The sequence below is a fragment of the Pseudorasbora parva genome, chromosome 16 (assembly GCF_024679245.1).
Source record: "Pseudorasbora parva isolate DD20220531a chromosome 16, ASM2467924v1, whole genome shotgun sequence".
Classification (NCBI taxonomy): domain Eukaryota; kingdom Metazoa; phylum Chordata; class Actinopteri; order Cypriniformes; family Gobionidae; genus Pseudorasbora; species Pseudorasbora parva.
In genome coordinates, this window is record NC_090187.1 from 30081009 (window position 1) to 30097345 (window position 16337).

Consider the following 16337-nt stretch of genomic DNA (forward strand, 5'->3'; position numbering starts at 1 on the left):
AAGATATTTAAATATCCTCAAAATATGATAAATATACTTGATAATAACTGTATTGTCTTACTGCACTGGAAGATTTTTTCACTTGTTTTTAACTCATGTGTACTCAAAATAAGTGCAAAACATCTGTCAACTTCATCTGAAAAACTTATTTTAAAGAAGCATTCTCTAAAAAAAGCACAAAAAAATGAAAATTCTGTCATTGATTCACTTGTTTTTAACTCATGTGTACTCAAAATAAGTGCAAAACATCTGTCAACTTCATCTGAAAAACTTATTTTAAAGAAGCATTCTCTAAAAAAAGCACAAAAAAATGAAAATTCTGTCATTGATTACTTACCCTCATGTCGTTCCAAACCCGTAAGATCTTCAGAACACAAATTAAGGTATTTCTGATTAAATCTGAGAGCTTTCAGACCCCCCATATACAGCTACATTATTACTAGGGATCCAACAATACCGTTAGATTACAGTTAGTTAGGCGAAAGGAACAGAAAAAGGTTAAGGAGAAAATATTTTTACTGCAATACTCTTTCTTTATTTTACTTGAAAGACTTGAAAAACCTTACTGAAACTTTACTTAAAAAAACCTTGTACACATTCTTAGTGTATTGTATAACATAAAATAAATATATATAAAGATTTACAGTGGCAGCTCTGAGATGTACAGTAGCATTTAAGTATGAAATTGAATGGATAAATGTAGGCTAAAATTAAAACTACATAGTCTTCAATATACAATATGCATTGATTAAAAGCTGTATTCAAGTTTTTTTTATTCTAGAGCAGTAATTTTATCTTTGTCTTTTTTTGTTTTATTAACATGATTAAAGAAGTGAACTGTATCTTTGAGGACAAGCGTTCACTAGGCAGTGCTGCTATAAATTTAAGACCTGCTCGCATCTTATATACAGACACACATGATTTTACTTTCATTTTAGACATAACCGACTGTATTTATATATGTTAACCTTGTGAGTATTTGACAGAATTAGCACAGTAAAACTACTTAGTCCAGTAATCACGTGTGTTTGGCAGCCTGTTAGTAAGCGTGCTCAGGGCATGTAAAACAGTGCATAAGCACGCGAATGAAATGTTTAACCGACAAGGCTTTAAAACGTGGCTAAACAGCCCCTAACTTTAGTGCATATGATTGGATATTGGCTCATACCAGTGCATAGACTCACAGGCACACTCAAAAAGAGCCGCAATAAACTGAGAGAAATATTTCAAACGGAGAGAAATATAAATAATTAATTAAATGCGAAACCGACAAACCTCAATTCACAAGCGTGTATTTTGAATGCCGTACCGAACGGTTCAATATTATATTGAGAATTGTGGCATCCATAATTATTACCACTTTTAAGTTCCAGAAAGGTTGTAAATACATATGTCCATTGTCTACAGTGGTTCAACCTTAATGCTATGAAGTGAGGAGAATACTTTTTGTGCACAAAAAAAAACAAAAACAAAAATTAGGGGTTTGGAACGACATGACGGTAAGTAATTAATGACAGAAATTTTGGGGTGAATAACCTTTTAAGGATTTGAACAAATCCCTAATGCTAAATATGCACAATAGTAATAGTGCTTGCTATATGTCTTATTCTCTCTCCCTTTTGCTTTCTCTCGCTCCAGATGCACAAGGCTGACGGCTGAAGTGACTCTGTTCATTGTCAGCTTTTTTCCCCTCTTCGTTCCAGCTGGGAGGAAATTAGGAGATCATCTTGTATGTGAACTCCCACAAGAAAGAAGACACAAAACTCAGAGTAATAGCAGCTCCTGTATCACTCTTCTCACTTAACTTATCACTGACACAGACTCAATTAATGCTTTCCACAAATAGATGTATTCTTTAGAAGATCTAAGAAGAAGATCTTCTCAGAAGATACTGGATCAAAGGACAATTACGATGTGTTCGGGAGTCTGAAAAACTTTTATGGAGATTGTTTGTATATACCAGTGACCTGGAGACAAAAGCATGCTGTTTTCGGTCTATTTTGATCTACGTGCAAACCGATTACATCAGCACAGCTGAAAAAAAAGAACTGAGTAGTCAACACACTTGTTGATAGTTTCCACTCACTTCAGCAATTTCCCAAACATGACCAAGTGGTCGGTTGCCTTTACAAAGCCTCAAAGCATTTGCAAAACTCAAACGATAGCCTATCTGCCCTCATTTAGTAACTATGCCGGTGGCATCCTAAAAATGTAACACATCTGGCAGCACTTGGACTGACTCATTCCCCTAAGTTAGATTTCTTTTTGGGTGGCTGCGTGGTCATCCACCTAACCGAACCTACTGTTGGCCTACCAGAGGCAATTCAACAGAGCAAGCTTCTGTGTGAACCAGGTCTAAGTCTACAAAAAAATGTCTCAATCTGGCCCGTGAAACCCAAACAAGGCTCAAGGTAAATGAAAGAGTTGACTGGAAAAAATAAGCAGCTTTCAAGTGAGGCATCTGTTTCTAATGTTGGTGCTCTGGTGTGGATTACAGGGAAGTATTGCCGAGGAACTGACGGTGACCCCATATCTTCATCCCTAGGGAGATGGTTAGTAGCGATGAGAACACTGGATTATGGTTGGGAGGAGGGAAGTGAACCGAGATGAAACTGGGCCCCTGTTTACAGTCAACTTGATGCTGCATTTCGTTTGTCTTTTTTATTCAAAAGCACAATGTATTGCTTTTTTGTACTAGGAACTCTAAAGGAGGAAAGAATTGATGCAACAAAAAAAAGTCAGCTGTAAATATCTCCCAGGTGCTGCCACCATGAAGCTGTCCCATGCTGTAAAACATAGTAAACTGACTATTTTAATCTTCAAAGCAGAACTCAACATGTCTTATCACATTAAATAAGATAAGTTATCAAGTTCTCAGCAAGCTATTGAATTTTATGACCCCCTCTAAGCACATGTGTTGAGGAAGTTCTGGATATTTTTAACATATAAACACACCACCAGGAAAAAAAAAACCTGAATATGCACACTTCCCTACTACAAAGTATCCAAAAAGTACATCAAAGTTATAGGATCTCTGCATACACAGTAATCATGATACGGTATATGCGAACACTACCGAAAGACATACAACATACTGCAAAAATTGTAAAAATGAATTGTATTAATATGCAACACTGCAAGGTACAATGGCAAAAAAAATTGTGTGAAAATGTGAAGCATTTTAACAAAATAAGAAAGATTATACAAAATGCATGCTGTTTAGTACTGTCCTGAATAAGATATTCTACATACAAGACATTTACATATATTCCACAAAACAAAGAAAGCTGAATTTATAAAAAAATACCCCATTTAAAAGTTTATAAACCCTTGATTCTTGATACTGTTTGTCGTTACCTGGAGGATCCACGACTGTCTTTTTGTTTTCTGATGGTTGTTCTTGATTCCCTTGTTTGTCCTGAGCAGTTAAACTGCTCAGTGTTCTTCAGAAAAAAGGTCCCCAAATTCTTTAGTTTTCCAGCATCGTTTGCATATTTGATCCCTTTCCAGCAGTGACTGTATGATTTTGAGATCCATCTTTTCACACTGAGGACAATTGTGGGACTCAAACACACACAACTATTAAAAAAGGTTCAAACATTCACTGAGGCTCCAGAAGGAAACATGCTGCATAATATGCCAGGTGAAACCTTTTGAACAGTATGAAGGTGTACAACTTTTACTTATTTTGTTTGAAAAAAAATCATGCACTGCTCTTTAGAAGCAACAGAATAAACTTACATGTTTTCTGTAAGACAAATTAAGTATAATATACCTTGATCGTCAAATTCAAGTTTTTACCCCTCGGCTCTTAATGCATTGCGTTTCCTTGAGAGCATCAGTGAATGTTTGAACCTTCAGTCACTGCTGGAGAGGGTTTAAATATGGAAAAGATGCTGGAACAATGAAGATTTTGCAAGACCTGGATGATTTTTCTGAAGAACATTGGGCAGTTTGACTGCTCAGGACAAACAAGGGACTCATGAACAACCATCCCAAAACAAAAAGACTGTCATGGATCATCCAGGGAACAACACACAGTTGTGTTTGAGTCCCTCAAATGTCCTCAGTGTGAAAAGATGGATCTCAAAATAATACAGTCACTGATGGAATAGGCGCTCAGATATGCAAAAGATACTGGAAAACTGAACATTTCCAGTACCTGTTTTTTTTTTTTCTTCTTAAAAACATTGTGCAGTTCAGCTGCTTAGGGAAAACAAGGGACTCAAGAACGTGGATCCTCCAGGCAATGATACGCATCAAGGGTTCATAAACTTTTGAACAGGGTCTTTTTTTATAAATTCAGCTATTTTTATTTTCTATATGTAAACATCTTTTAAGTAGAATATGTTATTCAGGACAGTACTAAATAAACAAATAGCATGCATTTTGTATGATCTTAAAATTATTCACATTTTCACAGATTCTGCAAGGGGTTTACATACTTGTCTTGCCACTGCATATTTTTGACAGATTGTATTTTGAATATAGCTGTATTCTCATTTACTTAAAAACAGATGAAATACACTTGTACTAAAGATACATTCTCTGAAAACACGTCTTAGTATATTTTGCAGTGTTGCCTCTCAAGTACATTTCACTGTTAGATAACTGGAAAAGAAGACATAAATACTTATTAAGAAATAGATTTTTTTTGCTGTTCAAAAAGAATCAGCAGTATCCTTATAAGGCCACGAGAACCAGAGATTTAAAAAAGCAAATAGGAAAAAGATGGAAAACTGTGAGACGAGACACTTTGAGTGATACAAGTACCAAAAAAAAGTTGTTCAGCGTGGTTAAACACTCCAGACAAAATACACTCATATCCAAATTACAAAACCAGTCTTAATCGGCCAGATTTATTAACAGCTTGTGCCAACGCAAACCCTCTTTTGGAGGAAGAAAGCTACAGGGAGGATTTACTAAAGACACGCAATGAGAAATTAGCAATGAAATGGCATGGACACATTAATTTTTGCGGCTGAGATTATGCATTTGTAGGAGTTTCCCTTTCAGACGCAACATTTATGGGAGGAGAGTATTTAAATGAATCATGCAACATGATTTACTATGGTTTGCAATTATTTAACACCCCAAAAAAGCATGTATTAACCCATTCTGCGCTTGACATGCTGTGATGGTTTCTGATAGGAGCAGGCACCGCAGAAAACACTGCATGCTAAATTTATTTTGAATGCCAGATGAAGACGATTATTGATGCCAGATTATTGCTAAGGCATTGTTAGGAAAACTACCAATTTATATTTGTTGTCTTTTATCATATTACACCTGTACTTATAGCACTAGATCTAGAGTTAAATTGCTTTTAAAGGTTCCTAGAGTACGTTCAGAGTTTGGTAAAACTGCCTTCTCATTCTATGCTCCCTGGTTATGGATTGAGCTGCAGAGTATAATAATTATAGAAGCACTCCCCTCTTTAAAAGTTTTTAAAAATCTCTTATTGACCAATTTAAGGGAAACGTGTGTATGTTTTGTTAAGTAGATTTTATTGTTATTTTGAGTGCTGGACAAAATTTTATGAAAGATTCTGAATTGTTTTTATGTTGTTTATGTGAAACTTTCTGTGCTGCCATCTTGGCCAGGACTCCCTGGAAGAGGAGATTTTATATCTTAATGGGACTATCCTGGTAAAATAAAGGATAAATAAAAGACATTATCCAAACATATCAATCACCAAGCTACATTATTTGTAATTTGTTGTGACCCTACCCCTTGCATTGGTCATTATGGAAATGAGCTGGCTGCGTCTGTGTTCTTTAACTTGAGCATTATCATTAGATCGCCCGCAGAACTCTTCACTCTCATCTGTGCTTTTATGGGATTGCAGTCTCACACTAATGTGCCCTGTTTAATAAATCTGGCCTAATACTTTATGCAGTGTTGCTTCTCAAGTAAAGTTTGCTTGTTTCACTGGAAAACAAGTCAAAAAGTTCAAATTAAAAACTTAATAAGAAGTGTTTTTTTTTTTTTTGCAGTACATGTAGTACATACTGTTCAAAGATCCATTTCAAAATGGCAGATGCAGTTTATCCAGGAATTTACTTATATTACACACCTGTAGAAGTAAGTACATACTACAAAACTACAGGAATCTTGTCACAGCCAGAGTAACCATTTACGAACCAAAACCAACACTCAATGTTTGAAGAGGAGCAATTCCAACAAAAGGAAATATTAGCGCCTTACCTATAGTATCTAGACTGCAGGTAGGTAGAGCACACTGCTTTGGAGACGTGACTAGCAGAGCCAAAGTCGATGACCTTGACCCTGTAGGGTTGGCGGGCTGGGTCTACGAGCATGATGTTCTCAGGTTTCAAGTCGGCGTGGATCAGTCCGAGGCTTTTGAGCTTCATGAGGGCAGTGGCCACCTGCTGCAGGATCGGTCGGATGTACTTGAGCGGCAATGGACTGAACTTGTTCTGCTTAAGGAAGTCGTACAGGTTCTGCTCCAACATCTCGAAGACCAGGCACGTGTGGTTCTTGTGCTGGAAGCACTCGTACGCTCGAACAAAGTTGTAGTCATCCGCGCTCTCCGTGCTCAGCCGAGCCAGTATGCTCACTTCGATCTGGCCTTGCCGCGCATACGAAGGGTGGTTCTTGAGGATCTTGATGGCCACGATCTCACTGGTGCCACGTTTCCAGCACTTCACCACCTGCCCAAACGTCCCTCGACCCAGGAACTCTAGCACCTCGTAGGTGTTGGTCATGGAGCAAAGCACCTCATGCTGCAAGAGCTGGTAGTCGCCCTCGCTGTTGGCGCCGCTGTTCTTGGACGTCGCTGTGGTGGAGGCGGTCGCTGTCGCGACGGTGGCCCCGCTCTGCGTGTTGTTCTGGATCATGGGTGCGGGCGGCTGCTGCTCTTCGACCACGTGCACACTGCTCCCGCTGCCGTTGTTGTTGTCCAGCTCCTCGCTTTTCCGCTTAAGCCCGCATCGCTGGTACGTGTCCAGCAGACTGACGGTGCTGCGGCGTGTCAGATTGTGGCCTCCGCTGCCACTTCCACTACTACCGGTACTCCCCAACAGTTGACCAGCCGCCCCAGATGTGCTGCTGGCTGAGGCCACCACAATGTGCCCCGAGCCGGCCGGGAAGAGAAGGGCCTGTTCGTAGGACAGGGAAGAGTTGGAGACCTGGAGACTGGCGCCGTTGATGCCCAGTGGGGCGACTGAGACACTCTGCTTGCTGTTCTGACTGTAGACCTTGCTGTGCGTGCCGTACCCTGTCATATCCCAGTTGCAACTCTGCTCCACCTTCAGTTTCTTCACGCTAAAGAAGGCACTTGACTGGAGAGTGTGAGGGGAGAAGACTTGCACTTGCGAGGCCATACCTGAAGAACGAGAGAGAGGGACGAGAGAGAGGGGGAATGTGAAACTTGGACTGAAACTCGAGCATAAGCTTTAAATAAAAATCCTACAGGTCACGGCAGGCCAGTTTAATAGAGTCAGAGTCCAGATGCTAACTTATAAAATAGCCGTTGTACAAATACCTTGCACACTCCCGCTTTGATTGCTCAGCAGTGTTCAGACTTGAAACTAAAATTGATAGAGTCAGCTTCGGGGCAGCACCTGGACTGATTTCACTGTATATATTTATGAATATTTTACATAAAACAAATCCATGTGGTGAAATAAAAAATCTTTATTTGTGTATTTTCTAATAACATTCATAGTTTGACGAATGCTGTTGCAAATTGAGCCCTTTATCTGTCTAACCATGACAAATTGGATGAAAAAATCTTTCAAGAAGTGATCTAAATCTGACAAACATCTTTTTTTTCAAACATCTTCTATATTTAAAAAAAAAATACTACACATTTTCTTTTAGGTTCTGTTTAAACGGTGGACTATTTTTTTTTAAAGAAAAGAAAAAAGAAACACGAAACACACTATACACTATATACACAGAGCAAATCTGAAGTGAATTAGCCCAAAATGTAATAATAATGTATGAGATGAAAATATTGATTCTTTACTGGCCTCGCAGGAATTCTGTAAAAACAATGTGCTATGTAAGGACCACCAAAAAGGCAGAGACCGGCAGAGACCATGTCAAACCCAGGGTCACAAGGAATGATTACAATTTCCTCCCAAAAAAACTGTAGCCCATGCACGCAACACACTGCACCGTTTACCTCAGGGAGATGCACATCACTTTTCCAGAGGCATTTGAAACAGAAAAAGCACTTGAACCTGAAACATCTGAATAACATCTGAACATCAGGTCCTCAAAACAAAACAACAAGCACAACCGGGCAGGACTGGGGCTTCTGGGAACTGTCTATGCTTTAGAACAGACATTGCTTCTCCAAGCAAACAACTGTCCAGAAATAGCCCTCATGAACAGCACTGTTTGTAGTGCTAAAATAATGATTACAGTACAAGAGAGGATTACATGCAGAGCACGCTGTAATGCACTATTTACAGAATCTCCAAAGCGGCCTGAATTAGCGCGCTAGGAAATAAAAAGGCTCCTTCAGTGCGCATTTCACGCCACACATGCATATCACTTCCCACCTAAACTGCTACTAATGCACAAAAAGATCATTTTAAAGGTGCAGATATTCAGCAACTAACAACTTAACAGATAACAGTCTATCATCTTATATTCGGTCTGTCTACTTATATATATTATCCTTTTAAGGCTGCTTTTTGACTTTTTTGGACCACAATTGTGATGAATTGTCACTGTAAAAAAACTATGTTCCATAGAAAAAAATAACAGCAAAAAGGTTTCAAAGGGTTAGTAAAATTCTCACACAAATTTTCTATCTTGACAGCGCAACCAAAGCTATCTAGAATATCTCAATCCCTCTCCACAAAGGATGTTAAACATACAATGGATCTATGATGTTTCCCATACGAAATGAATCTCTATAAGAATAATTACTTTTTCCTTTGTGGTCTCATCTTACAAGCAGATAATGAATCTCGTTTGATTTGAGGAATTCCTTGACGCAAGAAAATTCCCAAGACAGGAAACATACAGAGGAAACTTTACATGAACAGAACACCGCATCGTCATTGTTATAACTCTTGATAGTTACAGTTTCAAATTGACCTTTCCGTTTCTTTATTATTTCACTTTTCAAACCATCTAGCCTTCTTCTACTTTGCCTCTTACATTTGACAATGCCAATGAATATTTTCAATAGTCATCTAGGTTTAGCTTTAATTCCCAGGGATTCTTGGGCTTTAAAAGTTGATTAAATGCTGACCATACAGTCCATACTGCATACACACTGTATATCCCACACAATCCATAGCCTTTATATCATAATCCCCTAACCTATATTACATATGCACTATTCATAATCTACTGTATAGCTTCAACCAAAACAGCCCCCTGGACTGCACATCCTATAATCTTTGCATTTCATATATCAAATGCATTGAATATATATAAACAATTTACCTCTCAAACTAGACCAATAAGATGGTATAAAGTATATTAACTTTGTAATTTAAATAAATGAACAATTAAATTAAAATGGATAGGACCTCATTGGCAATTTGTTGATGAAGCAAGTAATGAAGAACATCCGCTATTGCTATTTGGAGCAAGGGCCCTATGTTAATCCCATAAGCTACTAGGCCAGATGTCACTCCTTGGATTACGCTTTTCTTTGCCAGGTCTTTACGTTAAAAATAATTTGTACATGGTCAGTGTGTTTGCCAGAGGTGGGGACGGAGTTTGGAAAGTAATAAATCCCCTGCAGCAAAGGCTGATCAGAGGGAACATACCTAGAATTCTTTGCGTCAGACATGAGTGGTAATCTAGTTTCGCCGGCAGCTGACACGTTGACGTTCAGATGACTACCGCACAAACTCAACTAACTCATCATGGCTCATGATGTTTGTTTTCGCCGATTTAATCCAATCCGGTCCTAGAGTACCCTTAAAATCGATGTCTCGCCATGCTATGCTCAGGATACGTCACTGGTAGGAACTAAACCGGACGTCTAAATCCTAACGTGACTTTGTGCCAAGACTGTGTGCCATTGAGAACTGAATTGAGAATGCCTTTTAAGTTCCAATTGAGTTCAGAATTGCAATTTGAATTGGAATGTAAAGAAGTATAATTAAAGTGAATGGAAATTAAAATAAAAACAGGTTTGTTAAGATAGACTTCCAAAATTGTGGAAAGAAGGTAAAAAAATCATGTTTGAGTAGACAGACACGCCAATACTGAATTTTACACAACAAAGACATGTTGTAACTCACTCTGCAGTAATTTCATTTCAATAGAGTTCAGATGGTCAGAATGTTATCTTCAAACAACAATGCATTTATTCCCATTCAACCTTAGTAACTCTGCAGCTGTTCAATGTGAGACCAGGTCAAGCTTTTACACGGCTATCACCCTGAGAATGATGTTTATGAACGGATATAGAAAAACCTCATAGAAACTCAATGGGTGAAGGTAACATGAATTTCTGAACTCTGCAGTGAGAATACAACCAGTCTGGTCCATTGTTTCATATTTACAATGCTGGAATGCTTTTCGTAGAGCCAGCCAGCTTTCGGCATATACCTCACACAGAGCAGGCCGGTTTAATGCACTGCCACCGAGCATACCAAAGGGTTATTCATCTGCTCTACACAAGCAACATGTTGAAATGCTAATGGTCAGTTTATTGCAGGATGAACTATTACTCCATTTGTCCAAGGCTGGATAATATACTTTTCTTTTCTTTTCTTTTCTTTTCTTTTCTTTGAGGAGATCCAGGATTAAATACACGCAACGGTCCTAAATGTAAGCTTGTTTATTCTTTTACGGGAAAAGGTACATGGAAATAGGATTAAGAAAATGCAACCACAACAGAAACGATTTATAGTGCAAAAAACTGGCTGCTGTCAGGCTAAAGAGTTAAATTCAAACAAAGGACCACATCCTACAGAGGTTTGCTTTGTCTCCTCTGTGCGATCCAGGCATTTGGGAAAATTGTCCAGGGAAGAAATCAGTGGTTAATGAATTGACCTCCGCTTGTCTAGACAAAGCATTATCCCCTGTGGCTCCGAGCGATGCCCACTGTAGCATACCATCAGGGGGGAGGAAGCACAGGAAGCCTATGATATTTTCAGCTTTTTCTTGCTTGTCTTCGAAAAACATCCTTGTTTCTTCCTTTCAAGTACTACCTGCTTTTCTATAATGTCTACTCCCTTTTTCAACTCTCCTAGTATCTTGTTTCTCCAGGTCTGGACTGATCTTTTCCAGCTCTCCAATCCTCCATTTATTTTGCCACTCAATCCCTTCAGCCGTCTCCCGACACTCTTGCAATCAAACAATCTCTCTGCCGACCTCCCCCCGCACATCACTTCTTTCTTTGCTCTCCTTACCTCTCCTATCCATTGTTTTTTGTGTGTGTTGTTTTCTGGCATGACTACACTCAATAACTGTACACTAACTCAGTGACTACAATACTCATTTAAAATAATATTTAAATTTTTTATAACAACTCCCGAATCTAACTAACATCCACTCCGTCCTCTCTCAAACATCGTCTGATAAAACCATGTAGTTCCGTGGAGAGCGAGAGCAGGAAACCTCTGGCTACTGTCTCTATTCAGAACACGGTGTGTCTCACCTCCAGAGCGGAGCAGGGCCAGCGCACTTCAGAGAGCTCTGAGAGGCTGGGAGTGCAGATTTCGTGCAGTGTGTGAAGATAGGACGAGTGCCAGCAGGAAACGAGACACACCGCTCGCAGGAGCATTTCCTAGGCTGTTTATTTCTCAGCCTGAACGTGGAGCTCACTGGTCTTGCTCATCTCCTGCAACCACAAGACCTCCAGAGAGAGAGAGGCAGATAGAGAGAGACGCTCACAAACAGCATATGCTGCAGGATATTGACCACCCAGTCCTCATTTAGCGATCATATCCAAACCTATTTATGGAACGAAACAGAGCGGCAGCTACAGACACACACTAGCACAACATAAATAAAGCATTACCACTTAGCACTAATGTTTTACTAGCTGAGCTCTATTATGGTGTTCGTGAATCACATAAATGTGCGCATGCAGACGCAAGCAGCTCGTGTACACTTGGCACAGACCTGCCCATATGGAAACAAACAAACAAAAAAAATCATAAATCTTGTTGAAACTAAACTGAGAGCAAACTGAGACTCGTATGAGGTTTTTATTGAGAAAAAGACCATCACACGTGTCTCCTCTAGCATTTCAGAAGAGATCTTAACATCTTAAACAGTGATCAAATTAGCCAAGACACCTTTGTTTTCAATCCAAAAACTAATTTTTTTTTTTTTCTTTTTGTTTTTTACCTTTGTCTTGTATCTAATTACAAGGCCCACTATTTATGATTGGACTGATTTTTGATGATGAGGACCAGTTTTATTATTCTTATTCTGAATTCAAATTGTATTTTTATAATTTTTATAATCTTTTTTTCTCAATTCAGTTTAAATGTTTAAGTTTTGTTAGAATGGTAGATTGCTAGAACGAGTGATAGAACACACGACAGACAGACAGACAGACAGACAGACAGACAGACAGACTGACTGACTGACTGACTGACTGACTGACTGACTGACAGACAGACAGACAGACAGACAGACAGACAGACAGACAGACAGACAGACAGACAGACAGACAGACAGACAGACAGACAGACAGACAGACAGACAGATAGATAGATAGATAGATAGATAGATAGATAGATAGATAGATAGATAGATAGATAGATAGATAGATAGATAGATAGATAGATAGATAGATAGATAGATAGATAGATAGATAGATAGATAGATAGATAGATAGATAGATAGATAGATATAAGACTAATTTAAAGTCTTCATTTTATAGTGCTATGCACTTACTGTGTCAACAAATGTTTACCAAAAAATTTTAGGAGAAATTTCTGAGACCTCCAGTTGGAATCCTGAGCTATGAAAAAGCCGCTTCTGAGTAATGGGTGAAATGGATATGAATCGTGCAGAAGTGGGACATGGACACACACGTGTGTGCACAGTGACCTATTAGCACAACTTGACCCATTAACGGGGTGTTTGTGTGCTATTTATTCAGGACAGCTTTGTCTAGGTGTTATTGAGCAGGACGTCTAGAGCAGCTGGAGCTGAGAGCAGCTAAAGCCGTTGACGCGTTCTGACGGCCTCAGAGAAAGACAAACAAATAATGCGCAGTGTCACACACAGGCTTTATGACCTCTCCAACAAACCTGTTAGGGACTGCTTATCGAGGCGGTGTGTGAGAACAGAGGAAGCCATATGTTTATAAGGGGCTATAGATGACATATGGAGAGAGCATGGGAGTTTGTGAGATAACTGCTTTTGCTAAGCTTCTTCAGGGAAACCTTAAGGGAGCCCTTGTGAACATTTGCAACATTGTTGCACAGTAACAACTTTAATATTTAGATGTAGATTTAAGTCAGTAAAACTTATTAACAAATTTTACTAAAAGTAATACAATAACTAAAAATATATAATAAAATGATCCATTAAAATACTACTACAACTACTACTAATAGTAACACATCACAGTTAATAAAAATATAATAAATAATAATATAAATGATTAAAAATAATACAATTTTAGTCAAACAAATTGTTAAAAACTACTTCCACTAATAATAATAATATTAATGATAATAATAATGCCAAAGTAAAACATAATACAAATATTAACAATAGAAAATTATGAATTTAAAAAAAATCAGAAATGCATTAAAATACAACCAATAATAATGAATAAAATAAAACAACCAATAATAATAATGAATTAAAATACTATACTGCGGTTTCTACTACTACTACTACTACTACTACTACTAATAATAATAATAATAATAATAATAATAATAATAATAATAATAATAATAATAATAAATATTATAAATATTAAAAAAGTAAAAAAATATATAATAAATAAAACATTTAATAATCACATGAAATAAATATATATTATCTATATATCTAATATAACAAATAGAACAAAATAAAACAAAACAAATAATCAATAATAAAAAACACGTAAAGTACCATTACCACTACTAATAATAAGGACTCCCATACAATATTATTAGCATCAGGCTAAAACACTCTTTAGTAGCCACTTTCATGTTTCAGGCCCAGCTGACTAACTCAGTCTTCACTTCGAGAGCATTAAAACTAAGCCGAACAAGAAGTACATGATAAGAAACAACTTGTACAACCCCGTTATCAGACCATTACAGTAACAGTATCGATACACTCTTGCAGCCACCCACTAGCATTTACCAGGACCTCTACTAAAACATGGACAAGGAGAATTTATCATGCATTAATTATGTTGGTTAAAGGTTTGTTTTATTTTACTTGGCACTCTCTGGGATCTCTGTGGTACAATAACAAACCATGTCATTGTCAGTGTGTGTGCCTGTGAATAATGTTTTGCAGGTTTTTGCTGCACTTCAAAAGAGCAAGACCTGAGCAACATGCCAGAGTCTAACCACAGAGCCAAGCCAGGTACAGATGAAACAAGATTCAGGCACAGTGCAGACAACACAAGCACATGCAGAGCACATCCTGCAGCTGTGGCGCTCAAAGCACGCATAAATGTGATACCCATTGACTAAAGTGATTCTCTACCCCGACAAAACAACTGTTCTTAACCACAACTCGGAATTAACAAAAGAAGCTTATTTTGAACAAAAGTGTTATTAAAGTGAAATACAAATGCATTCGTATTGTGATCCTTAAACAAAAAGAGGCAGTTCATGAAAGCATTTCCTCTTTATACTGTGAGATTTTCTGGAATTCTGAACATCTGTCATTTGCTGGTTCAGTTTGTGTTTTCCATCAAGTATAATCTTAACACAAATGACGGTTCTGGAGAATACCACAGAGATAAACAGACATGGCTAATACGCCAAAGTCCTCACAGACGTGTTTTTTCAGGATACATTATGACCGCTTCTTCCGGCGCATACATCACAGTCCAGGGAGCGTGTGTGTGTGTGTGTGTGTGTGTGTGGCCGACCTCTACAACCCTATGACAACTTGTATGGAATGATGGGAAGGCACTAAAACTCTTAAAGGGGACATATCATGGAAGACATGATTACATGCTCACAAAACTGTTGCTCAGACTATAACTTCAAAACGATTTATTTAGTCATATTAAACTGCCCCAATTATGCCATATTAAAGATTCTTAATTTTCTGTTGGAGGTCTCCTACAATATCTTTACATGCATTCAAGGTCAAAAAAAGTTTTTTTTCCTCATAATATACTGTACATTGCAGCATCACCTCTTTTCTCAGTGTCTGAAACGTTTATAGGGGTGGTTCCGTGTTTTTTTTTTTTCTAGGGAGGTCATGTTAATGGGGCGCAGTAAAACGTCTGAATACTTTTTTTTTTTTTAAACGCCATATTTTTCTTATATTTGACCTTTATTCCACACCCCTGTCTCCACTGTCTTTTGAACGGCTCGTTTGTTTCCTGGTTCTATGGAGCCCATCTCTCCGAAAAACGCTATGGTCTTAGATTGTTTAGATGGCCAAATGTAGTTTTATGTATTTTTATTGGCTGAAGTGCCAAGCACAGGTTGTCCGGAAACGCCATGCCCTTCACAATTATGGGCAGAAGCCACATTTGCGGTGATAAGCAAGGGTTTATGATGTCACCAACCCGAGAAGAAGCTTGTTGTAGTCCAAACCGGCCATTTTTGAAGGCAATAAATTGCCATAACTTGCCATAACAATATCTCCGTTTGCATAGAACTTTCAGTGCTGTAACTTTGCAGATACTGTTTATGCTCAAGCAGCAACATTACACACTAACTAAAGTTAAAAAAGTGAAATCGCATGCAACCACACCTTTAATAAAGGTTTTCTTCTTTCTAAACCCCTCCTTTCTAAAAGACCTACTCTGCTCTGATTGGTCAGATGGTCCAGTCTGCTGTGATTGGTCCACTGCTTGTGTCGGAACAGCCATTAACACATCTTAATTTCGGCTCCAGATTTCCGCATCACTTAGCGATATGGACAGTAACAATGGTGTCGGCTTTACTGTATCAATTGCATCCCATGAAGTCCTCATCCTTTGGAAGAGCATGCAAAGTGGATTCACTTTGGCAGTGCAGAAAACAAAACAAAAAGTTTTCCCGACACACACAAACTCTTTCATGCCTAAGCTGCGATGTTAGAGAGCGGGTCAAAGTTGATGTTGTTCACAGACAGCCAGTGAAGATCATAGGCTGGCATTATACAAATTGGTTATGACAATAACAGCATTTGTCATGCACTTTGATTTTTGAAACCTTGCAGACCTTTTATTCACAAACAACATTAAAGGTAAAATT

The 16337-nt window shown here is 38.2% G+C and overlaps 1 protein-coding gene across 2 annotated transcripts in view; it reads right to left on the bottom strand.

The window, feature by feature from the left end:
* The window catches only part of hipk2 (homeodomain interacting protein kinase 2), a 119731-nt gene that overhangs the window by 86322 nt on the left and 17072 nt on the right, over window positions 1-16337 (bottom strand). For both annotated transcript variants that reach the window (XM_067420208.1, XM_067420207.1), the window contains exon 2: window positions 6208-7348. In XM_067420208.1, the coding sequence (XP_067276309.1) occupies window positions 6208-7348 (1141 nt within the window). The remainder of the gene's footprint in view (window positions 1-6207; window positions 7349-16337) is intronic.